Genomic DNA, 25,025 nt, shown 5'->3' on the forward strand with positions numbered 1-25,025 from the left:
TGAAATAGATCAACAGTGTCATCATGTTCTGTTCCCATTGGTGTGGGCAGAGTTGCAAGTGAGCTGATGAACCCCTGGTTTGAACAGGAATTCAGATCAAGGATAAGTTAGGATTTCTTTTTGTACTCTGGATGCCCAGGGCTGGCAGCTGGAAGCTCCTGCCCTCCTGACTTCTCCAGCAAGCCTTTCAGAAGAGATCTGAGTTTCTGTGCTGTAGAACACTAAACTTTGAGCCCCACAGAGCTTCCCCTTCCATGTTTTTCACATTTAGTTCAGTTTTTAAAAGAGCAGAGGAATTCACTGTACACAAATTACCAGCAGATACAGGGGCTACACTCCCAGCAGTTTCTGTGGGGAAAATGCAAACGACAGGAGAAAAAGACAATCATACCAGACTTTCATGTAAATAGTTTAATTATATTTCAATGCTTTAAAACACAGAAACACTTGAATTAAATTACATCATAATGCTTCTGCTACTGTATATCCAAGAACTGAGAGGAGGTGCTATGCAATTAAAAGAATATTCCAGTATGAGCCCAGCAATTACCCATAATACTCTTTTAGTCTTATTCTCTGTACTTCTTTAAGGGCAGTCATCACAGGACAAAGCCTACCATCACAGGGAGAATAGTTCAAGAGAATTCCTCTGTAGGTGTGTTTGTTGTGCTGCAGCACACTGGGCTGAGGCATTGAGGAAACAGCTCAGCTCACACTTTTTATTGAGTTTAAAACAACCATTGAACTTCCAGTCCTAAGAGTTCTGGGGAAAATGCTGCAATTTAAGACAGCTGGACCCCCCTAGTGCCACGTGCATCCCTGTGCTGATGGAGAGCAAGGAACGGGCGACAGGCAGTGAAGGGAGGAATCAGATGTGTGGCTGCTCTCAGTAAACACTTGCAGGAGCTGGGAAGTGTGTGTGTGGTGGGAGGTATTTGTCTCTCAGCTGATCACTGGGAATACCCACAGACAGATTCCAAATTCTAAGGACCTAATCTGCGTTACACTGAGCATTTGTACCCCTGCACCTTCCTTCCAGCAGCATCCCTGGGGGGCAAACAGTAACAGCCTGGGAGTGCCTCCTGCCAGATCTCCTGGCAATGAGGACTGGGCTGTTTTCCATGCTCCAACCCCTAATATACTCCCAGAAATCCCTAGTTCTAAAAAGACAGCTGGATACTGAAAAACTAAACCAATTTAGCCCTGTGGGAAGCTGTGTCAGTGGAAAGGGAATGCTGGTAAGGAGCTGTGCCCTGCAGGGGTCATGGGCAGGAAAAGGGCCCAGGAAAGAGTCTGCATTTAATTAATATGGGAAAAACAATCACACAGGGGAAGAAAATAAAGTATTTGGGAGAACAAAAACTAACTGGCAAGTCCAAACTTGAAACAAAGCACATGATACCTGAATTGCCACTCTGAAACAACTCCTTGCATAAAGCTTTAGATCTGCATTCAGATTTTGGCTTGTCCTGATTCCCTTTTACCTGGTGCTGTGGATGGAATAAAATCTGATGGACAAATGCCTGTAACCACACAAAGATCAGGAGGTGATCAGGGCATGGCTGGGCACTGATGCTGGTCTGCAGTGCCCACCAAAGGGACTGCACATGCCAAGGTGGCCAGAGACCCCTTTGCACTCTCTTCCTCCAGCAGCCCTGAAGGATGCACAGGCAGCAAGATGCTTCAGGGCTACAGGGAAACCCCTGGCTTACCTGTCTAGTCCCACCTACCTGTTCCTAGCAGGTAACTTGAGCAGAGGCTAATGCAAAGCTCTGTGTTCCCTTCAGCAGGAAGAAGAGAAGGCTCTGACTGCAGGTCCTGGCAGGTAAGGAAGTACAAACCACCTGTTAGTCATCTCTGGGGGCAGACATTGGGCTGTTGTTGAGCCAATACATGTTCTTCTTTTAAAAGAAAATATTTCAAAGCTTCATCTTTTTTCCTGGATAACACTCTGTAGTGTAGAAACTTCCCTGAGCCAAAGCAGGAGGGGATAAATGGTGATGGAACCCTAGTTCTGCTCAACTCCTCTTTGTGGCCCAAGCACTGTTATTCCTAGCTCAGCAGCAGGGCTCACATAGCCAGAGAGTGACAGTTCCAGCCTCTAGCTGTGTGAAATAGCCTCTGTCTATACAGCAGCTCTAATTTGGGATATTCAGCCACTTCCTCAGTTAACATGTTATCAGCCAAATGTTTGGTTTCACTTTTTAAAGCCAGTGAATTCCCTGTGCTTCGACATCACCCTGGTGCACATTTATCAGCAGCCACAGGCCTGGGAGGGGATAATCCCGTGGTTGTGTCCCCTGCTGTGCCCCAGGTCACCCCTCAGCTGGGGCAGGCAGTTCTCCTCTCCCCTGGCTCAAAGAGGCTTTGCCACCATTCCCTGCCCAGAGCTGTGCTCACTGCCCAGAGACTCATCCCTTGCCTTCCTTGGGGCCTGGGCACACCAAGCCAGTGGAGAAGGCTCTGAAACGTGGACCTCTCTCCTTCCCTGGCCCAGAGAGCACAGCTCTGTGCTCTGACAGATTCATCTACACAAAGCAGGCACTGTTCCTAAGCACAAAGCTTGGTAGGTGGTGTCAGGCAGTGCCAGCCCAGGAACTGGAGCTCAGGACCTTTTAGTGGGAACACACACACCAGAAAATCACCACTGCCCTTACAAAGGTTTGCTTCCCAGAGTGATGGCACTTCCTGTGCCCACTTGTAACACAAACCAAGAGGTGACCAGCTGGGCTCAGTGGATCAGCCATGCTTGAGGGAAGTCACTGCTTTGTTGGCTCCATCCTCCTGGTTGTGAGCAGGCTCCGGGAGCAGGGCAGGTCCCAGTCAGGCATTGATGGCGTTGGCCACATCGGTGAACACGAGGCGGCTGGGCCTCTGCAGGGCCCCCTGACCCGTCAGCAGCACCTGCAGGGAGCAGGAGAGCTCAGAGCCAGCCAGCCTTGGCTCAGGGCTGGGCTCAGACACAGGCTGCCTGCCTGGAACTTGATTCACCCCTTCCAGGGGAGGCTGCCTGGCTAACAAGGCATTAACAAGGCTGTGACAAGAAAATACAACAGGCTGGAGAGTAAGGCAGCACATCCATGCCAGTTTAAAATCCCCACATCACTGGATTACTGGGTCTTGCTACTTATATACACAAAGCAGCATGAAAAGGCTTGAGATATCAAGGAGGCCTGGAAATGTGCCATTGCCTCAACTTGAGTTGCTGTTTTAGACTCTCCCTCTTTTTTTACATTGAATCTGTAAACTCTTGTGCTTCCCAAGCATTAGCAAGAGGGATCTGAGGATCCTGCTGGCCAGTCCCTGGAGAGGATGATTCTGGTTCTACTGTGCTGAGGTTAATTTTGGCCTTAGAATTTCCCCCCTTTGCTACCTCCAGGTAAGCCCCTATGTGGACTAATAGAGGGATCTGATGTTTCCTAGCATGTGCTACTTGGAGGACAAGATCCTTTGCTTTAATACACTACATTTCCTGCTTTTCCAAACTAGTATATTCCAATGTTGGTTATCTTCCATATTCCAACACATCTCCTTTGTGCTTTTTAGCAAGTTGAGAATATCTCAAGGTAATATTTTATAATTACAGTTGTATTTATTATTTCTTCTTTCCTTTTCTGCTCACGCCAAGCTTGCTACAGATTTTCTGAAGGGATAAAGTGTGTGGAAACTGAGAACTGTTTGGGAGAACTCCTGCTCTTCCCTGGGATGGGAAAAGCAGGGGATGACATGGGCAACACAGAGCAGCTGGAGAGGAATGCATGAAAGGAAAGGTATGAAAGCTCCAAGGACAGGCTGTATCACTGGGTGAGACACACCTGTTCCAACAATCCCTGCTGGCTCTTTAAAAAAGGCTTTTTGTGTGGTAGTGGTGACAAAGGGAACAGGTATCATTGTGAAGCTGGACCCAGGCAGTGGTGAGAAGCCCTTCTTTCCAATTTCTGCTACCCCTTGTTACACTGGGCAGGAGAGAGCCTCCTGTAAAGGACCTGCCTGACTCCTCGGCCCACCCTAAGCACTCCAAAATGCTCAAGTCCCTATCTCCAGGGTTGGCAGAAATGGGGAAGTCCTCCTGAGGTCTTACATGGCTTCCCTACCCTAGTGCAGCTCTACAAGGTCTCCTTGGCCCTGTCAGCAGGCAGTGCAGGCAGCAGTGGCTGCAGTGACCCACGTGGAGGTTGCTGCCTACCTTGCTCTGTGATGTCTGGGAAGATGCTGCGTCCCGCCCATGCTCCAGCAGCTCCTGCTCCAGCTCATCCTGCTCCTCCGTGGGATCAAAGTTGTACATGGGCATGAGCTGGTGCCGCAGCTTCTCCAACCTGCCCGTGGGAGGGGAGGGAAAGGCTTGGTTGAGAACGACAGGGAGGGCTCAGGCTGCTTCCCCACCCCACTGCTGAGGCTTTCTGCATGCTGCTGCTCCTGCTGCACAGGGATTCTGCTTCTGTGGCTGGATGAGGCTAAAAACCCACTACACACAGCTGGCAGGAGTGAGAGACACCCAGAATGCAGTTACAGGGATTAATTGCCATCACTAATCTATGTTGGCAGGCATTTACACACAGAGGAATCAGGATTTAAGTTCCTGCAGACCTTAAAAGATTAGGCTTTATGTGGAGGGACAAAAGAAACAGTGGAACATACTGGCTTGGCATTTTATGGCTTCTGCCCCTGTCCCCTCTGCCCACACCAGCCTATCCTGCCATGTCACACTCTGCCAGCAGCAGTTCACTTCAAGCTCCAGTGGCCCATAAGTACTTTAACTCTGGGGCTGAAGTACACAAAATTAAACAGAAAATAATAAACAACAAATACAAAATAGGAAAGAGAGAGATTCTCACAGGGGGCTGATGCCTGTGGACACTGTCCCTGCTCTTGTATCACTGCTCCAAGAAACAGAGCTATGAATTATTACTCAAAGGGTCTCCTCAGAGATGGATAGGGTGGCTTCTGGGAAAACACTGAGTCCTGCCTTTGGCTACAGCTGAGTTTTAGAGTAGAAGGAAACACACAAGCAGTTACTGGCAGTGTCACCACAAATATCTATTTTGGCAAGTGTTAGGATGACACATTCTCCTCTGCTTTTCTACAGCACAACCATTATCTCCAGCCTACTTTCACAGGCCAAGCATTGGCTGCTCCTGCAGCAGCGCCCAGACCTGGCCTTTGGGGCTGGCCTTGGAAATTTTACCGTGGGCAGCAGCACTTTCTGGAGGTCTGTGGCCTGGCCTCAAGGACCAGGGAGGGAGGAGGTACCTTGTGGATCTTCACTGGAGTCCCTGCTGTGAGACGGAAGAACCAAGACATGATTCTCCCTGTGTGCTGCTCTCCTCTCTATTTTCAGCCAGGAGCTTAGCAAGGAAATTAAGACATTAACTCCTAGGGTGAAGCTAGTGCACATCTCTGCGCTGTGCTGCTGCCAGCTGCTGTCACTGCCTGGGCTGTTAGAAAACAGGAATCTGGGAATGGCTGAAACCTGAGATCCACACCTTTCATGATGGAGTTCCGAGCTTCTTTATACACCCACAACCCTCTCCTCTGCTTTGATGCCTCTCATAGGTGAAGTGTGATGAGTCTGCAGGATCCCTGACCTCCTCCTGCTCAGCCTTATTCTCCTTCCAAAGCTGTGGAGTCTTTGACACTCTGGTGTCAGAGGGATGCCCAGTCCAGGAGTGCCATGTCCCAGCCTCAGTGACACAGTGTTCTCACACAGCCATCGCTTTCACTCTCCCCATCTCCCCATCTCCTCCTGAGCTCACTCTGCTTTTGAAGCACTGAGTTCCCTTCAGCCAATAACAGATCTCACTTACCTCTTCCTCTTCCTGATATACAGAACCTGAAGGAGAAAAAGAAGCATCATTACAGCAGTCCCAGTAGGATGGGGAATAGCTGAGAAGAGAAATTTTCGGCACACAGGAAAGAGGTGTCACTGTGCACCAAAGTGGGGCAAGGGAGAAGTGACAAGGAAAATGACACTTCATGTGCACCACTGTGAACTTGGCAGCACATCATGTCTGACACTAAGTGCTCAGTGGCCTGTTATTAGGTGTGTTAGTAGGAGTAAGAGTATTAGGTATATTATCAGGTGTAGGTCAGCACCGTGGCTGCAGGACATATGTTGCAATTTAAGAGTGGATGGAAAAGCTTCCCTTTGTGGTTTCCATGTGCAGTTTTCCTACAGTGCAGAAGTGCTGCTATCCCCTCCCCAGTACAAAGGGAAGAAGCAAAGAGGGAGGGCATGCTCAGGGACTTGCCTCTGCCAGCCTGTGCTGGGAAGAAAGGGAGGCTTTGGGCCTCCACAGCTTGTTCTGAGAACTAGGAACGCTGGATGCTGCTCTTGGGAAGTTTGGACCGTTTCCAGGTTTTCTTAGGGGCTTTTGGGAAAACTCCTCCTGGGGCCTGCAATGACATTTTGCAGTGGGCTCCTCTGATGGCTGTATTAGTGAAGCCCTTCTTGTATGAGGAATGGGAGCTTGCTGCTACCTTCTCTGTGGGCAGGGAAACCACCTGGTTATACAGAAGGAGAGCTGCAGCCCTTGCACTGCCCATGGTGGGCCCAGATCTGGGGTTTCTGGAAGCTTCTCTCCACAGCATTAATGCCAAGGTTAGTGACACACCAAACTTTCAAGGACTGATACCCAGCATGCAGCACCTTGGAAGAGCAGTCCAAGGTGAGTCTTGCTGAGATGGATTCAGGCTACTTTAATTCAAAAAGAATTACTCCATGTCCACAGACATGGTTTCAACAGTGTGCTCAAAAAGTTAACATGGATAAACTTTCCTGTGGGGCCCAAGAGAAGGTTTAAATCAGGTAACGAGTCAGAACAGAATCTGCTTTTTTCTCCTTTTAACTGAACTTCCAATTGCTATTAAAAACAAATACTGATATTACATATGGTTGTTCCTAGGCCTGCTGAGCCTCCCATTTGGACCAGACCTCAAGCAGACTGCAGAAATACTGGAGCACTTGATAAAAGCCTTTAAAAAAAAAAAGGAATCTCAGGAACTACCAGTTCCCAGCAGTTTTGGGTGAGACTTTAATAGAATGCAAATAAATTATCCAGTGCAAATCAATCCTAGAACCTCTAGCCACCCTCCACCCTCAAGAGACAGGAATGTTTATCTGAGTTCTCTTACCATGGCTACAGCCAACCCAATCACAGTAATGATCCCAAAGGAAAGCAGCATGGTGCTCATGCCAGGTCCAGTGCTGGCCACATCTGGGATTTTGGTGCTGTTGAAAGTGGTGGTCTCAGGGCTTATGGTGGGTGTTTGTGGTACAGTCACATCCAGAGCTGTCCCTGGGTCTGGCTTGGCCGTGCTGGGGGTGCTGTGATCCAAGTCATGCACAGAGGGTGAGCTGTAACTCATCCTGCCAGCTCTTGGTAGCTCCTGTTACTGAGCTGTTGTCCTCTCCCATCAGCTACAGAAGTGCAGAGCTGCCCTCACGTCAGATCCCTCCTGCAGCATCACCATTGATGGGTTTTCTTCAGGGCAGGGACCACATTGGACTCAGCCTAGGAGAGAATGAGAACAAATGAACAGGGCAGAGCTTTTGGAGACAGCCACAACCTTTCCCACAGTTCCCCAGTTCACCAGCACAGTTTTTGAATGCCTGCTCAAAATAAGAAAAAAGGGTTTTTGAGTGTACTGAGAGCCCCCCAAATCATGCCTGATTCACCTGGAGATGGTGATAACTCTCCCCTCACTGCTTCAGCTCTGCCTCCTTGCAGGGACTGTGAGGGGACAACCTCAGAACTCTTGTCTCTGGTGTGCCCCAGGCTGCACCAGGTGGTCTCTATCTGCCCCAGGACAGAGCATCTTCCTGCTTCTGTCTCTTCCTTCTAATTTTTGGAAAGTTGCATTGATCCCCTTACCAGTGGGAAAATACCCAATAAAATGACACTTAGCTGTGAGGCATCCCTATCTCAGGATGCTTTTTACTGAATCCAAAGTAGGAGTTCCCTGTTGTGGTGAGTCCCTGAACTCACCTCCATTGCACCACTGCTGCTCATCCCATGTGCTCTGTAAAGGGTGGGTAGCATCCTGCCATTTAAAGACACCAAGTATTTCTCAATCCCTCATGAAAGCACCCACTCAAGCTTAGTCATGCACTGGCAATTATCAATATTAATTTTAAAATTAGTCCAATTTTGGATTGGAGTTGTGAAATTTGATAGATCTGTTCATGCTGAGAACATGAAAGGCTTTAATTGCTTCATGCTTCCATTGTGCAAATGATTAAGAGTTGCAAAACACCGTGGGGTGAGCCTATGAGAAGTATTTGCACACTTTGTTTGTAAGAGCACTGTATGTAACTTGAGATCATCAGTTGGTTCCCTGAAAATGCAACTACCTCTGGAACTGAGCTGACCTGAGAACTTCTCTAGCAGTTCTCTGATTTCCCTGCAGTTTAGCAGACATGACATCTCTGGGCTGGAATGCAGCTGGGACAGAGGGGTTAGAGAGCTCTGAACAGAAAAAGATGTGCCTGCAAAGAGAAACAAGCCATTGTTCTGCTGCACTCTGTTCCATTCCAGGCAAGGTTACAGTGCAGTTCCCATTGTGTGGTGCCTTGCTGCTGTCCACAACTGCAGGGAGCAGCATGATCAACATCTGCCACTAACAACTGGAGCAGAGAAACCACCCCAGGCAGGCAGCACCAGGCTGTGCTGTGCTCACTCAGCAGCTGGAGTTGTCACCTCCATTTGTCCTGCAGCTCCTTGAGCAGGTAAATGCCATGCAGGCTCTGCTTCAGCCCCCTGGAAACAACCTTGTGAAGCAAAGGAGAATTCTGAAGTCCCTGGGAGACTGTGGGAGCTGTGAAACTCCCTGGAGTTTCCAGACAAATGTGAATAGTAACAGTTCTGCTCTGGTCTCTCCTAACACTGTGCTGGGTGACGAGTCCATGGCAGCTGAAGGGCACTGTGCCCTTCACTGACCATTAAGTCCTGCCCTCTGCTTAAACCACGGGGCACCTGGACTTCTCCAGCCATTACTGACCACAGCAGAGCTCAGCTGTAGTGGACACTTGGGCACAAAGATGGCAAATCTGAAATCAGTGTCACAATAACAGCAGCAGCAGCAGTGATAGCCCACCAGGGAAAGGGAAGGAATTATTGAGTAGATCGAGCAGCTGCTCAGGCAGAATCCATTTGTGCTATTCAGGGAAACTTTCCATAATGATAATACCCATTTTTAAGAAAGCCACTACCAAGGAAATAAAAGGTGGAAAAGTGACAGGCGTGAAGCAGGCACAAGGGCTTTGCAGAGTATGGCTCTAGATATTGAACAGCTCCTAAATTTTAGGCCTTTAGCTGAATGTGGTGTCAGTTCTGGAAAACCAAAAAAGGCTGGGTTAAAATGAGCCAGCTGAAAATCTGGTCGAGGAAGAATGGGGGCTCTTCTTCTTGCTCTTGGCATCCTATTCATGCTGAAGGATTCCCGTGCCCAGACCTAGCTCTAAAAGTAATCCTGTGTCAAAGGTTTCTGACCTGGCTTAGACAAGCCCTCCCAGGTCCAGACAGAGCTGTTTGTGCTCCCCAGCTCCCCTGGTCCAGGCTGCAGACAGTCAGACAGGGAGGCTGAGAGCAGGGATGACCCAGGGCCCGCAGCTTTCATGGCAGAGCTGGGCTGGATCATCTTTCCCCACCACCTTCCTTCCCCAGCTGTCATTCTGGTGCTGGAAGTTTGATCTGCAGGCTGGGCACACTCCAAGCCTCTGATGGCAGCTGTAGGGCCAGGGACAGCTACTACCTATCACTGGCAGGCCCCAGCACAGTCCATGCACAAATAGAACAGAAGAGGAACCAGATCCTCAGCTACTGCCAGCTGGCATTGCTCCACTGCCTGCACCAAGAGAGCTCCTCACACAGCCAGGACTGCTCTGCTGGGCTCTGCTGGCTCTGCAAATAAGGAGAACACATTTCTTTCTCTCCCAAGCCAGCAGTTCCAAACTGGGTGCTGCTCACTTCTGAGATGCAGAGAATTGTTTTGGGCCCCACTTTGAGCCTTTTCTGAAGTCTTGGTTTTAATCTCTCTGTGCTGCTGTTTCATTTTAGGTGTGACAGGAGCAGAGATTTGTGTCACAGGGATGAAAATGGGTCAGAGAGTCTCTGGATGAAGAACATAACGAGTATAGTTTCTGCGTTACTTCACCGAGATGAAGTATCTCTACTAATTCAGCAGTGCAAGCGACACTGTGTTGCTGCTGGCAACGGGATGTGGCTTCCCAGGGGGTGAACTTTTGACTTTCCCCTGCTCTTCCCCAGAGATGCCCGGGCTCCGGGGCAGCGGAGAAGCCCCGGCCGTGTATTCCCGCTGTCCCCGGCTGTCCCCGTCCCGCTGTCCGAGCGGAGCGCGGCCCAACCCGGCCCGGCCCCGGCGCGGGATCCCCCCGGGGATGTCCCCGCTCCTGCCCCCGCCCCGAGACACGCTAGAACAGCGGCGGCCGCCCCGAGCCCGTGCGGTGCCGCCCGCCGCTGCCCCGGGCTCCATCCCTTCCCCATGCCGAGGAGAAGTGTCCAGGCCCAGGATAACGGGTCACGGGGCCCTTCCCGCTGCCCGGGCGGCGCCGGCCCGGCCGCAGCCTCACAGCCGGCTCTGCCGCCGGGCCCGCCCGGGACACGGCCCCCGAGAGGCCGCGGCAGCCCCGCGGTGGCCCAGCACGCCCCTCCCCGAGGCGCCCCCCGCGCCGGGGCGGCGGGGCCGGCACTTACTGCGCGCTCCCGCCGAGGCGTCCGGTCCCCCCGGGGCGCGGGCGGAGCGGCCGCCGGGGGCCGCGCCCGGGGCCGCGGGGGCCGGGCCGGGCCGCGCCGCTCGGCTCCGCGCGCACCGCCGCCGGCCCCGCCCCGCCGCACGCTGCCCCAGGCCATTGGTCGGCGCCTGCAGGGCTCGGCTCGCGATTGGTCGGCGCGGCCGTCAGTCATGCGCGCGGCGGCGGCGGGCCGGCGGTGCGTCGGGGAGAGGCTCCGTGCGTGGGTGTCCCTTCACGGCCCCGCCGCGGACTGGTGGCGGCTGTCCCTCGGTCCCGGGCCCCGAGGCGGCCGGCGGTGCCCCCAGCCCCGCTGGGAGCCGGCTGGGGAGCAGGCTGTGCCCCCGGCCGCGCCGTGAGGTGAGGCGTCGCTGTGCGCTCGCTGCCCTCAGAGCAGCCCCGGGCCCGCTCCCGCCCCGCAGGCGGACGGAGCCCCCGACCCCGCTCATGGTGTTGTGTGTGCAGGGAGAGCTGAGAGGCTGGAAAAGGAGCCGCCTTCGCCCCCGGCGCTGCTCATACAGCAAGTTCGCCGCCGCGGGTGGGCAGTTGCTGGCCGCCCTCCCCTGTGTGGCCTTGGGGCTGTGCGGGGCTGACTCAGCCGGGCTCTGCCTGCGGCTGGAGCGGGCCTTGGGCAGTGCGGGCCCCAGCCCGTGCTGTGAGCGGGGCCGGGCCCAGAGTGCGGGTGGTTGGGCCTTTCCACAGCCGTGTGGGGCTACAGGGAGTGGGAGCTGGGGCTGAAAGGACCAAACCACGGAGCTGCAGAGGGGAAAGGAAATCTGCTTCCCACCTGTGTCAGACAGGTATTTGTACCAAGAGGTAGTATGTAGGGACTTCGTTAAGGTGTCCTTTATTAAGATGACAAGACAAGGAGCCACTGGAGAGGATCTAGCAAAGGGCAGCAAACACAATGAAGAAGAGTCTGGTGTTTGTGTCTTATGAGAGACTGCAGGAGTTGGGCCTGTCTGAGTCCAGAGAAAAGCAAGAGGGCATTAATACATATAAATATATCAAAGGAGGTTGCCAAGAGGGTGATGCTCAGCAACAGGATGAAGAGTAATGGCCATAAAGACCAGTTCCAAACAAAAGAAGTTTCACCTCAACATTAGGAAGAACTTCCTTACACTGAGGGTGGCAGGGCACTGGAATAGGCTGCTCAGGGGGTTCATGGAGTCTTCCTCTCTGGAGATATGCTGAACCCACCTGGCCACGTTCCTGTGTCACCTTCCTTCGTTGGGAAGTTGGACTGCATGATCTCCAAATGTCCCTTCTTACCCCAGCAATTCTGTGCAAATTGCTTCAGCCAAGGCCAATCAAAGTCTTCTCTGCCTCCCCTAGAAGGTTATTAATGTTTTATTCTTCTAGCGTTTCTCTTGTAGCAGTAAACAAGATTGATGTGGGAAGCTTCCGAAATAAATAATGTAGCTGACAGACTTTACATAAAGGCAAGTTTTGATGGGGGCTGTTTGTCTCCCTGCTGAGAGTAATGCAGATGGTAAAAAGGGGATCCTTGGGCTCTTAGAACATCCACCCCTTTGCCAGGAGGTAGCAGGTGAGACAAGCTGGAGATCTCTGCTGCTTCTCTGGGCTGTGTTTGATTTTACAAAGGAGGGCAGTGGAGGCCTGACTGTTCCAGGGTTTCCCTGTGCAGCAGGAGCAGGACTCTGGTGCCAGCATCTGCCAGGCTGGAGCTGAGTTGGTCTCCCCAGCTCTTCCTGCATCAGCATTCCTAGGGGGCAGCAACCAGCTGCTCAGGAGAGGTATTTAGTTGTTTGTGTGGTGGTTTTTTGGAGAAATTGGAGTAGGGGAGGTTGCCTCTCTGAGACAGTGTTGAAAAGCTGCCATCAATAGAGGGATGGCAATGAGCACTCAGGGAAAAACCCATATTGCTCCAGGGACTGTGAGTCAGAAAGGAGAGGGGCCCTCATTTCTTGTGGATCACAGCAGGAAAATGTGGTTGTTGTTCTGTTTGTCTCACACACAGTTCCAAGTGTGATATGCAGCAGCTGTTTTGTAAGGTTTCATTTCCTTTGTCTCCTGCAGTCATCTTGTTTGGTTTTATTCCCTCTCGGTCTGGCTCTGCCTCTTCTCTCCTTTAAGAGACCGACTTCCCTCTGGCAGGGTTTGCCCTTTCTGGCCTTTCCATCTCTCAAGTATTTCTCTTCCCTCTAGTACGTTGAGAGGTTTTCTCTTTCCTCTGCTCTTAGCAGTTCAGCTCTGGCTCTGTGCCCCCTTGTTTGCCCTCTGGGGATGGTGACAGTGTGAAAGACCCGTGATCCATGAAGTCTAGGTCTTCTGTGAGCATCCCTGCCAACCTCCAACATGTGCTTTATGGACAGAGAGAGGAATGAAATAAATAATCTAGGAGAGATTGAAGGTCTTCCTACAGGGAAACCAGAGTGACCCACTTGGAGGGTGGAGAGCCAGGGACTGGAGCTGAGGGTTGGTGTGTCACTGGTTTTCTGGGACCAAGGACAGGCAGAAGAGCTGTGCCTGTGTGTGGGCAGCTCACTTCTGCCCTGCCATGGGCACAGGCTGGCCTCTGACCTCTGGGGCTGGGCTGCTCTGGGAAGAAGTGGGTTGCAGTGGGTTGCTGGTTGGCAGTCACATCAATCTTTTTTTGGGGAGTCCTTTGGTATGAGTGATTGGTTTTGTGCCTGTGGCCTGGGATTAGGGTGAGCAGTTGCATTCTGTCACAGGGGAACCTGTTGTTTAGTAGCCTGAGGAATTCACAGTCTTCTCTTGCCTTGTTTTCTAGTCTAGAAGAGCTGCAAGTGCTGCCCTGTGGAGAACCCACTGGCTGTGGTCAGCTGGTGCTCAGCCAGTGACTTGTGGCAGCCCCAGGTGAATCTCAGCACTGACAGATTAGTGTGTGGCAACAAGGAACACGAGTGGAAGGCAGAAACTTCACCACAATGAGATGCCTCATCCATCCTCTGGTCAAGAAGTTGTTGAGCCTCCCACCTCAGCGTGTGCCAGGGCAAGGGACTCCAAGTAAAGGTGCTGTCCTCAGTCTGAGGCAGTTGTTTGTGAGGAAGAGCTGCAGTGCAGGACCTGGGCTCAGGACTGCCACTGATATGGTCAACTATTGGCAGAAGGTGTTCGAGACAAATGGGATCCCTGAAGCACGAGAATCCAGTCAATACATTGTGTCATTTGTCCTGGGAGCAAAAACAGTTAAGTAATAGGAAAAGAATAAGGTCTGTGTGTGCTTCTCAGTTTTTCATTTTGATTGAATCTCTTACCTTTTTGTCTCATTTAGAGGGAGTAAAACAACTTGTCTTCCCTTAGATGGCAGAGAAGGTGAGGAGTGGTTTATTATTGCCAGTAGAACACTCGGGGGTCTCTTAAATGCTCCCTTTTGCAGACACTGAAGTGTTAAATAAACATCCACCCTGACTTGCATGATAAAGTGATTCTTAATTTTAATTATTTTTGTGAACCCCAAGAAGCAGCAGAAGAACAGTTGTAAAGACGTGTTTCTAAACATGCAGATAGGTTCTTCTGATTGCTCTCCAGCTGGTTTCCAGCAGTCCCAGGCAATTCTGCTTGTCAGCATCCTGTATCACCCTGCAGGATGCCCTTGGCAGGGTGGCAGAGGACCCTCCTTGTCTCAGCACAGCTGGTCTGTAGCTGGACAAGATAAATCTGGCCATAATATAAATTCAGTTTGGCTCTCCTAGTGCAGAAGTACACGAGTCCCCAGATAAGGTGATGATAGGATAGAAACAGAGACCTCAGGCAGCCCCATTCATCCCTGGATGCACACACATCACTGGCCAGAGATCTGGGCAGTGCAGAGATCCCAACCAGTCTGCTGTCCAAGCCCAGGAAATTCAAACCCCCTATAAAAGAAGCTCTGAACAATAAAACACACTGTTCGTTGATGACCCTGCGTGAGCTGTGTCGTTTGTCTCCAGCCAATAACCCCACATAACACCTGGCACAGGTGGGCAGGTTTTAAAATGACCTCTTCTTCAGTTTCAGAGCCTGGATTCCAGAAGTCTTCACACTCCACTTACAGCACTGCAGCAGGAACAAATCCAGCAGCTGAGCCACAAGCGGCTACAAAGGTAGGAACATCCTCTTGTCTCTGTTCCTTTGGAGGGCTTCCCTTCAGCCTAAAGCAGCCAGGAGAATGGCAGCAGAGGGAAGGCAGCTCAGATGTCAAGTAGCTGTGCTGTGGTGGTCTCTTATGGTCATTCAAGTGAAAGACACAGCTTGTCTACCTGCAAGACCAATGTCCAGTTGGTCAGGCCCCAGCCTGTACTGGTGCATGGGGTCATTCCTCCCCACTTTATGATTTCATGTTATTCCTTTCTGAATTTTATGAGATTCCTGTCAGCCCATTTCTGCAGAGGTCTCTCTGAAAAGTTGCACACCCATCTGGTCTGTTAACTACTCCTAATTAATTCTCTGTCACTGCAGGCATGCCAAGGGTGCTCTGTCCCTTCACCCAGACCATTAAGGTGTTACGGGATATTGATCCTGGGGTACTCCACTAGGAATCAGCCTTCAGCTGAGCCTTGTGCTGCTGAAATAAACCTTCCAAGCCTGCAAGTTCAGTCAGTTTCCAGCCCACCTAATTTATCCACTCTGTATTGCATTAGCTGGTATATGAGGATATGTGAGACAGTGTCAGAACCCTAGGGAAAGTGAAGACGTGGTTTTGATGCACCAAACTGGTCGCTGTGTCATGGGTGACTATCAGCTCACTCAGGAATGATTTCCCCTTTGTAAATCCATGCTGACTACTCCCAATCACCTTCCTGATTGTGTTTGGACACAGCCTTGAGGACTCTTTGTTCCAGCTCTTTCTGTGGTATTGAGGTGAGGCTGACTGACCTGTAGTTCCCAGTTCCAGCCCTTGATAACAAACTAGGCTGTGGGAAGGAGCTCCCGCTGCTCCTTCAGTGTGCGCATGCACATTGCTGATGCATTGCTGGCCCTGGGCAGGGGTTGTGGTTATCGGGGAGGTAAACATGGCATGACAGCAGCTCTGGTCCCCCAGGGCAGTCCCAAAGCCTTCACACTCCCTTTGCCTGCCTCAGGATGCCAGTGCAGTACGTGCTTGGAGAGTGGGACTTCCAGGACCTGACCCTGAAGATGAGACCCCCAGTATTCATTCCACGGCCTGAAACAGAGGTATGAATGTGGGGAATGTGCTGGGGGCAGCCTTGGGTGTATGAGTTACACAACACAATCAGGGCATTGCTGTCAAGGCATCTTATATGTTGTGAGGCTGTAGTGATGAGGAAATCAGATCACTCCACTTCTTTTAGAATGGGGGTGATTCAAAGCTTGTGATCTGGAACTGATGCTGATAACCTTTGCCCCCTGCCTCAGAGGGATGTTGCAGGCTGATGTATCCCTTAATTACCCAGAAATCAATTACCATTAATGGAAGGATGTGGCTTTGCTTTCCCTAGTTCTGCTATACTAAGGACTCCTAAAAAGTTCAAAACATCTAGTGCTATATCCACTATATATAGTGGCTTAGTGCATACAGGAATCCAAACATTGGCAGAGGTTGCCAGCAGAACCCTGCAGTAGCAGGAAAACAATAGTGGAATCCAGAGAGCCTGAGTGCCGATGTGCTGCCTGGTGGGAAGTAGCACCTACATTTCTCTCGTGGCTCCATGGTGGTTTCTGGACAAATACAGGAAACTGAAAGGTAAATTCTGACCTGGGCTGGAATTAAATGTGACTGTCAGTCATAAGAATGCAGAGGACAGCCATACATGACCAAGTTAAAACTCTGTGTTCCCCAGCATTCCTACTGCTATGAAGATCTACATGATGACACTTGCCCTGCTTTCACTTTCAGCACATGGGCCATCCTAGCAGGGAAACTTTTTGTTTACTAGTCCTCAGGAGGGTTTAGGATTTGCAAGGTGGGTTTTTTGTTTGTTTTTATTTTGGATTGGTTTGGGTTTTTTTACCTTCTGAGAATTTGTTTTCTTTTGGAGATGAATTGGTCTTCTTACCTTCTTATCAATTTATGAGTCCCAAAAGCTTAAACCTGTTTCAGTCTAGTAGTAATTTCTTCAACTGTTTGCCTGTTGTAATGTGCAAAATTTAAACAAAAATTTAAGGACATATTCAACCTGTGCTTCTGTTGTGCCCTTTGAGGAAAAGGCTGCTACTGAAATCCATGAGGAGGTTCCAGATATCCTCTCAAGTCAGAGAGAATGAATATTTAGAACCAGAGTCTTGGTTTGCTGTGGGGCATTGGCAGCACCTCATGGACAATCTGCTGGGCCCTAAATCATAATGCTGACACTTGTGTCCAGAGAACTTGGGAACTCTCTGCCTGGTCTGGGTTGATCAGTCTGTGGTGATTGAGTTTGGAAATGGAGCTCCAAGCAATAATTGTGCCAGTTAGAGCCAGCAATGGTTGGCTTTGTTATTGTCAACAGTATTTCTGCTCCGGATGATTCAAGAGGGTATTTCCAACCTTCAAATCCCAATTAGCTCATGGATGCAATGGGAGCATTAAAATCAGGGAGAACTTGTATATTCTGCAAGTCCAAGTATCTGCTGGTGAGGCTTCCTCTGGAGCTGTGCTCTAGTTTGTCCCCATAAAGTGCCAGGCTCAAAACAAAGGCCTGTTGTGTGCAGGGGAAGCTGGGCTGGCCAGTGCTTGAGAATGTTGTTAATTGAGCCCACATGCCTGATTTGGGGAAAAGCATCTCTGCTGGTCCAAACTGGAGTAACCACTTAATATAGCCTGGTGCAAAAATGGGGTGTAAACAGCTTAACCCAAACCCTGTCTCTGGCAAAACTTCTTTTATTGTGTTACTTAACTGACTATGAAGGCACATTTTTAGCACATTTATTACAGAAGACCAGAAGTCTATGATAATAATTCAGGAATGGAGCTCTATGGGCAATGGATAGTTTGCTTGTGATGTGCTGGGGAGTTTCCTGTGACAGGAGAAGCACAGGGAAAAAACGCAGCCATTCAGCAGCACCTGGCAGGACATGGCTACAGATGGTGCTGCTTCCAGGAGCTGTGTCCTGTCTGTAAACTGTGCACAGAGTGGTGTCCAGAGCCTTTCCTTCTCCTGGAAGGAAGGCTTGGTAATCTCTGACTTTGTGTGATGTGTTTGGATTGGGCTTTGTCTATGTTTTGTTTCATCAGAGTAATTTTTTTCAGCCTTCACTGCACTTGAAAACTGCAGTGGAAATATCTGCTTTCAGGAATGTTAAAGCTTATTGTATCTGTTAATTTCCTTTTGTTTAGAATTTGTCTGCAGTGTTCTTAAAACCAGTAGTGCTGAAACTTTTCACAAGATAATTTCTGTAAATAATCCTTGTTCTTTAGGAAGTAGTTAATTGTTATCCTAGGTTCAAGTTTATCTATGACTGCACGCACAAGCCACGTGTCTTGGTTTTGGCTGAGAAAATGTGAGTTCCTAAACTGACTCATTACTGCAGATCCACAGGGAGCTTTAAAATGTTCTTCCTAAATTTCTGTATGTAGGTTCTGCAGGTGCTCCTGTGTGCTGATTCCAGTCTGAGAAGAAGGGGAGCCATGTTAATGGCACGCATGTTATTCTCTGGTTGCAACAGAAGGGTTATGACTCTTGCTCCCAGTGCCTTGGTAATGGCATGAAATTAAACACAGCATGACCCAAACCATGAGCATTGTTTGAGGCCTGGGGACAGAGACACATGCAGAGAGAGAAGCTCCCTTGTCTGCTTAATTCTGTCTTGTGTGAAATTTGCCCCCATGTCATCTATTCAGTTCTCTCTGGTAGCTGAGCACTCTCCTGTTCTCTCCCTCTGGGAATATTTTTGCAGCACATGTGGCTTCGTTCTTCTGTTCCATGGGAATCTGTCTGGGGAGGGGACAGGCAGCCAAAAGTAGGGAAAGAGCAGGTCCTGTTCCAGCTGTGGCCTGCTGGGAGGAAAGCTTTGGACTGCCTGCTGCAAGTGTGGAGAGGGTTTGTGAGGGCCTTTGGAACTTGGCATCCTCCCAGCTTTCCTCCTGTGGCACCAGAGCCAGGCTTCTGCACTGCGGAGTGTTTGGACCAAAGTTATGGAGTGTGCACAGTGAATTATCTTTGTTGGGTGATTATTGTAATGTCAAGGCATCCCTGTCTCAACACTGCTCCCTTGCTATTAATGGAGAAGACCTTTTCCCAAAGCAACTATATTTTTTAGCTTCTAAAATTTTAGAAGGCCTTGCTTTGAGAGAAATAGTACAAAGAGGAGGAGAATTCATCCAGCCATGAGCACGTCATTCCTTTTTTGTCCGCTGACTGCGGGCTCTCCGATGCTCACTGTGGCTTTTTGGGGACAGTTTTGGCTCCGAGGGCGGGGTGTGCGACACGCGGCACCGCTGCCCGCAGAGGGCGCTCCAGGCTCACGCTGGCGGGTTCCCGAGTTCGGGTTTCTCTCCGTTATCCCGGGATTTCTGGTGCTGCTGAGAAGGCTTAATTGTTCCGTGCAAATAAAAATGGCCATCTTTTGTGCCTCACAGCTATCGATCCCGGCTCCTATAGCAGATGGGGAGAGCAAAATGATAAGAGAAAAGGTGGGTGTGGAAGGCTCCCTTCTTCTCTTGACAGTCAGCAGTTAAGGAGTGTTCTTAGCCAAAGCTGGATTTGGGGCCATCCTGCTTCATAATTGCTAATGGATCTGGCCCCCACTGATTTGTTTAATCCTCTTTGGAGTCTGTCTAACCTCCCTGGCATCGTGTGACAGCAAATCTTGTATTGAACGTGGGAAAAGTGCATTCTTTGCTTCCGGTGCTGCCTGCTCATTTAAGCATAAAGGAAAACCTTTAAGTTTTGCTGTACGACACTTAAATAATTCACTACACCATTTGTCATTTTTAGTTATGTCTCTCTCTATTCTTTATCCATCTGTGGTTTTCAAGCTCTGCTGCCTGTTTTCCAAAATAGGTTGTTTCTTTCCCATGATAACATGCCTGAAACCTGAAATCAATACTGTTTACTTGCACCTCTGGAATGGCATTCATTGTGTGGGGTGTTCCGTGAAAGCACTTAAGTCAAAGATTGCCTCAGAGAAACCTTTCATGAAGTTTAATTTCTAGATAAACATAATCATTAACCTTTCAAGAAGGTCCAGCACACAGAGAAGGGAGAATTTTCCCTTGCTGACCTGTGTATGCACATAAACAGATTGCAAGGTGGGCCCTTTCTCTCTCCAGTCTTTTATGTCGCAGCAGTTTTCTGTTCCAATCAGTGCTGAAAGGAAGCCTTTGATGCAGAAATGTCCTTTCATTTCCCTAATTTCTTTGCCACAAATGGATACTTCTTGGAAGGGTCTAAAGGTCACACTGTCTAGTGAGTACAGCCATTAATCAAGAGTCAGGAGATTGGCTTTTTTCATAGTTTTGCCTCTGAGCAGTTGTCTCTACAAGGGAAGGCTGCTTCCCTTTTCTGTGTAATGGGCTTCCCAGTCTGAGAAATGAGAAGACTAATAGTGCTCTGTCTTGGCATAGCTTAAGGTCCTTTCTTGAAATATGTGTAGACTTGTATAAGGCATATTAAACATAAATGCAGTAGAGCATTTTTTAATAAATCAAAAATTATCTGCTGTCTGTCAAAATAGAGCTGTAAGCAAATGTGCTGAAGATGGAGCATTGCTGTTGTGGCCTCACAGATCAGATTTTGCCTGTATGAAAGGCAATCCTTCATCAGGAGAACAATATTTCCTGCACATGGACTGTGGCACAGAGGGTGGGGAATGGAAATCATGAAGAGAGCCGGCTGTTGCTGCAGAGCAGTTGGAATTGCCCTTTAAGCTAGGCACAACTGTTTAATAGGATCATATAGAGAGAGACAAATAGAGCAGCCTGTGCCTTGTGGCTGAGGCACTTGTGCTGCCAGAAGGGCTTGGAGAAAGATTTGGGATCCCCAGTGTCTTAGGGATATTGGCTGACCAGGAACACCCACTTTTGCTGCCCAGTGGGCTGATGGGGTCCTTGCATGTGGGACAGGGGAGTGCCATATGCACACAGCAGCATTAAATAATGAGTATTGCAGCAGTGAAATAGCTGCAGAGCTATTATGCCCAGTTATGTTACTGACTGCTTGAGGAAGAAGTGGAAAATTAGATTTGGAGAAAAAACAATGTGTGGATTAATAGGTTGAAAAAGTCTGCCTTGTTGTTGAAGACTCTCTAGCTCATCAAAGACAAGCTCAAGGGGTAAATTATCTGGCACAGACAGCAGAAATTTGAAAACTGAAGTCTCTCTGGTTTCATAGACAAGTGTATAATAGGTACTATAAATGCAGGCCAGAAGAAAAGGTGCACGTCTCAACAGGGAGTGTAATTAAATGCTGAAACAGCGTAGCAAGAGTCTGTTGCTGGCCACTTGAAAATCAGGACAGAATGTTTTCCCCAGACAGATTTCTTCTTGTTCAAAAGGAAATGATGGAAGAAACAGGGCTGTTTTTGGCTGACTGGCCAAGATGAACTGTGCTGGTAGTTTCTGCTGGCTTCCTATACAAGAAAACAAGACTCTACTAGTGGAGAGAATTACTTCCAAGTTGGTGATTTTCAGGACACACTAAAAAATGGAAATTTAAAGCTAACATTTGTCTTGAAGGCAGGGAAAGCAACAGCTGTTCATTTAAGTCATGCACAAACCTGTCCCCCAGGTTAACTTATATAGACTTTTCTAATATGTTCCCACAGCTCTCTCTGTTGTTAATGCCCTTATTTTGGGGGTTTTTAATCTCCCCGTTATGATTAAAAGAGCCTCCTGTTTCCAAGTGTTTCTGCTGAGTCCTGTAGCTCATCAGCAGTGAAACCAGGATGTAGGACTAGAGCTGGAGAAAAACAATCTCTGAAATGGCTGTGACAGATGGGACTCAAGGAGATTCCCACATAAGGGAGGAAAAAAATCCATTTCCTCCCCCAAGCTCTTTTCAAACATCCAAGTAACTAGAGCTAGGGATTAGGAAGCTAGACTAGTTCATCTGTCCAGATGCTGTGTCTGGCAGTGATCAATACCTGTATCTGCAGAGAAAGAAAATGCCTTTCTCTGGGAGAGGTGTGTCTGGCCAGAGCTCTGTGCTGGACACCTGAGGTATGGGCAGTGTGCAGTGACTTGGATCCACTCTTGCCCTCGGGCATGGCTAAATTTAGACATGACAGCTGTGGTCATTTCTCTTGGGCACGAGCACATGTGGGTTGCTGCCTGTTGATGAAGTAATTTCTGGATGCTGTCACAGCCTCTGCTCCAGCAGATGAAGCAGCACGTGGCATGATGTGCCCTGATAGCAGGAGCTGCTGCTGTGTGACCACAGCGAGACCCCTTCCTTGTATTAGGTATGCTTTGACATTGCTAATGCCTGAAGCCAACCTTTCCTTCAGGATCAGTGGCTCTTCTGGAGTTATTCAGGTGCTTTGATTCCCATAAGTTTATAGTGGGAGTTCCATGGATTTGATCCCCATGTGGGCCATTCACTTAAGAGCTGGACTGAACAATCCATGTGAGTCCCTTCCAGCTCAGAATATTCTGTGATTCTGTGATTTTTCTCTTTCCTACTGTGGTGCCAGGCAGAAGAGCCCAGGAGAAAACCCCTGCCTGCCCATGAAGCAGTGGGCTGGCTTGGTGGTTTGGTTTTGGAAGTGGGATATGTGGCAGGGATCTTCTAGGGCCATTGCCATGGATTTGGGTTTCCAGCTTGGCTTCCTGGTGTTTGTCATGTGCTGATTGGCAGCCAAGTGGGCAAACAAGATGGGAGAGGTGATTGGGTTAATATCAGATCAGGTTCTATGGAAAGTCCTGGATTCTGAGAACAGAAGTTTTTGGAAAGCACACAAATAAGTGAAACATTCCCAGGAAGTGCGAGAGCAGAGAGAAAACTACCAGGGTTTCCCTGGGTTTTTTTGCTTTCCTTCTCCAGTTGACTCACCTGGGAATTGAGTCTCCTGCCACCCTGGCTCTTAGCCCTGGAACCTTGTCTTCCCTTGTGGTGTGAAAAAAGGGTGCTTGTAGAGAGTGCAGTAGGAGTTTGTGACTTCCACCCTTGCCTTTCCCATTCCTCACTTCCTCTTGTTTTATTTAGCTTGTCCTTTTTGATGGCAGAAACATATGATGGGTCATTCCCGGGTGCTGTAGCAGAGGATCCCCTCAGCTCTGTCCCTGTGCTGGGCTCTGCAGCCACCCCTGAGCCCAGGAATCTCTGCTGCCTCCTCCCTGTCTCGGGGCTGGAACTCAGCTGAGCCTGTGCTGGTTCTGCCTGTGCTGGTTCTGCCTGTGCTGCAGCTGTGCAGCCTCTGTGGTTTGGGTGCTGGCAGCCCCTGGCCTTGCACTGCTTTGTGCAGCTGCAGTTCCCAGAAATGCAGTGAACCAGAGCTCTGGCCACAGGGCAGAGGTGACACCCAGAGTCTGTGAGAACAGAGAGGGTGCTGGGGGGCCTTGGGGAACCACACTCGTGGGTGGAAGGTGAGGCAGAGGCTCAGGGGAAGCTGGAGGTGTTCACAAAGTTTTGTATTTGTTGTACTCAAAGAGAATATTGGTAGGGTGGAACCCAAATAAATGACAGTGTGAACTTAGGGTGAATCTGGCAGTGAAGCAAGATTTCCTGGAATCACAAGGTGAGAACAGCCACAGTGAGTGGTTTGGCTAAGAGACAAAAGCTTGAGAGCCCCTTGAGTGCTGAAAATTAGGTGGCATAAGAAGCAAATATTTGTGTCCCCTGTACAGACAAGCACAGGGTAATCACAAAATAACAAAACAGCTGGGTTTGGAAGGGACCTCTGCAGATCATCCAGTCCAACCCCCATGCCAAGGCAGGGTCACCTGGAACAGGTGTCCAGGTGGGTTGGAATATCTCCAAGGGAGAGACTTCATGCCCTCCTTGGGCAGCTGCTCCAGTGCTCTGCCACCATCAACATAAATAAGTTTTTCCTCATGTTGAGGTGAAAGTTCTTGTGTTTTGGTTTATTGCCATTCATAAGATTTGCTTCAAGGGAAAGCAGGGGCTACTGAATCCACTTTTCAGTGTGACTTCTCTCTCTTCTTTGTGGCTGTTTGAACATTTCTGCTCACCTGTGTATGGAATGAAATATGTGGTCTGTCCCTGCATGCAAGTGTCAACAGCTCCATTATGGGGCTGCCCAAAGCGTGTAGGGGACCTTCCTTCCCTTCCACCTTGCTGCTATTGCTAGCAAAAGCAGGCAGAGGAGTTTTGAGTCTTTCTGCTTCTGTCTGTTTGCCATTCAGTCCCTTCACTCCTTCCAAAACTGATTTTTGCTGCAGGAAGGAACTTCTTGCTCAGACTAGAGGAGAATTCTTCAAAATGTTCCATTTCCTCATTCTAACACAATTATCACACTGGTACTCACATGTTTGTACACCAGGCTCCAGGCTGAAAGTAGTTCTGCCAGTACCTGTAGCACTGGCAGAATTAGCAGATTTTTTTTGTTGTAGATTGGGTTGTAACTGACAATAATGACTCATACTGTAAGCAATAATTTGAATGTTAATAACTCTACAATTGAGAGTTCATTCTACCCATGATTCTACCCATGATTAGCCCATGATTGGCATACTGTGGGCTAATATGGAATTGGGTCGCAAAATGCTTTATTTTATTTCCCAGTGGAATTTTTGTAATTTCATATCTCAGCCTTCAAAGCCGGTGATCAAAATGATGGTTAAAGTGGCTTTTGGTAATGTTGGCATTATATTAGCAGGCATTTGTCCTCTGAATCTGTTCAGTCTGAGAAGACATGGGGTATCCTACCCAGTAAAGGCCTCAGTCTTCTGCCAGTTGCTATTGTCCCAGTCCCAGGTTCTCTGTGCCAGTCCCAGGCACCTCTTTTTAGCACCATCAGCCTCTTTGTTGATTTCCTCCACCTGTGGTTCCAGTCAGATTCTTGTGCAAAGGCTGGGAATGTCTGACTTGAAGGTGTTTTGTAGTCTGTGTATGAACACTGTAATACTCAGCCAGAAATACTTCATCTCCCAAGATGAGATTTGAAAGGAGCTCTGCTGTGCTCTGAAAAGCACTGTAATTTATCAATTTATCAATTTCCAGTGGTGATATTTTGAGGTGATGGTGTGATTGGAGAAGCACAGATTTTGGCTGGATCATTTGCTAGAAGATGAAGAATACTCAGAAGAATCTGACGAATACAGTTTCAAAACAATTTTTGATAATTTAATCATTGCTGAAACCTAGAGGCAATGGGAGTGGGATGACTGGAATACTCTGTGTCATGGTTGCTGGATTTTCCTGATTGTTTGTCAGTTAGAATACATCTTCTTCTTTGCTTGTCAGTCAGGTTG

General features: G+C 49.1%; 2 protein-coding genes across 6 annotated transcripts in view; one reads left to right on the forward strand and one right to left on the reverse strand.

Moving 5' to 3' along the window:
* Positions 1-396: 396 nt before the first annotated feature.
* On the reverse strand, positions 397-10,772 carry LOC310913746 (uncharacterized protein C3orf18 homolog). Its single transcript, XM_083869409.1, has 5 exons — positions 10,713-10,772; positions 7,132-7,511; positions 5,805-5,830; positions 4,187-4,316; positions 397-2,904 (listed from the first exon to the last, which is right to left on the reverse strand). The coding sequence occupies exons 2-5, from the start codon at positions 7,363-7,365 to the stop codon at positions 2,824-2,826; spliced, it is 471 nt and encodes a 156-aa protein (XP_083725535.1). The 5' UTR covers positions 7,366-7,511; positions 10,713-10,772; the 3' UTR covers positions 397-2,823.
* Positions 10,773-11,007: 235 nt separating this feature from the next.
* The window catches only part of HEMK1 (HemK methyltransferase 1, mitochondrial release factors N(5)-glutamine), a 91,549-nt gene continuing 77,531 nt past the window's right edge, over positions 11,008-25,025 (forward strand). For 2 of the 5 annotated variants that reach the window (XR_014590875.1, XM_083869328.1), the window contains exons 1-5: positions 11,008-11,114; positions 13,503-13,920; positions 14,726-14,817; positions 15,796-15,889; positions 19,233-19,286. Coding sequence is in view for 4 of the 5 variants with exons in the window: in XM_083869328.1 (XP_083725454.1) it covers positions 13,660-13,920; positions 14,726-14,817; positions 15,796-15,889; positions 19,233-19,286 (501 nt within the window). In the remaining variant the exon portion in view is untranslated. Of the gene's footprint in view, positions 11,115-11,530; positions 11,548-13,502; positions 13,921-14,725; positions 14,818-15,795; positions 15,890-19,232; positions 19,287-25,025 lie in introns of those variants that run through there. The other 3 variants (XM_083869331.1, XM_083869330.1, XM_083869329.1) reach the window with 2 other exon arrangements.

Source organism: Zosterops lateralis (assembly GCF_965231275.1).
Source record: "Zosterops lateralis genome assembly, chromosome: 11".
Taxonomy (NCBI): domain Eukaryota; kingdom Metazoa; phylum Chordata; class Aves; order Passeriformes; family Zosteropidae; genus Zosterops; species Zosterops lateralis.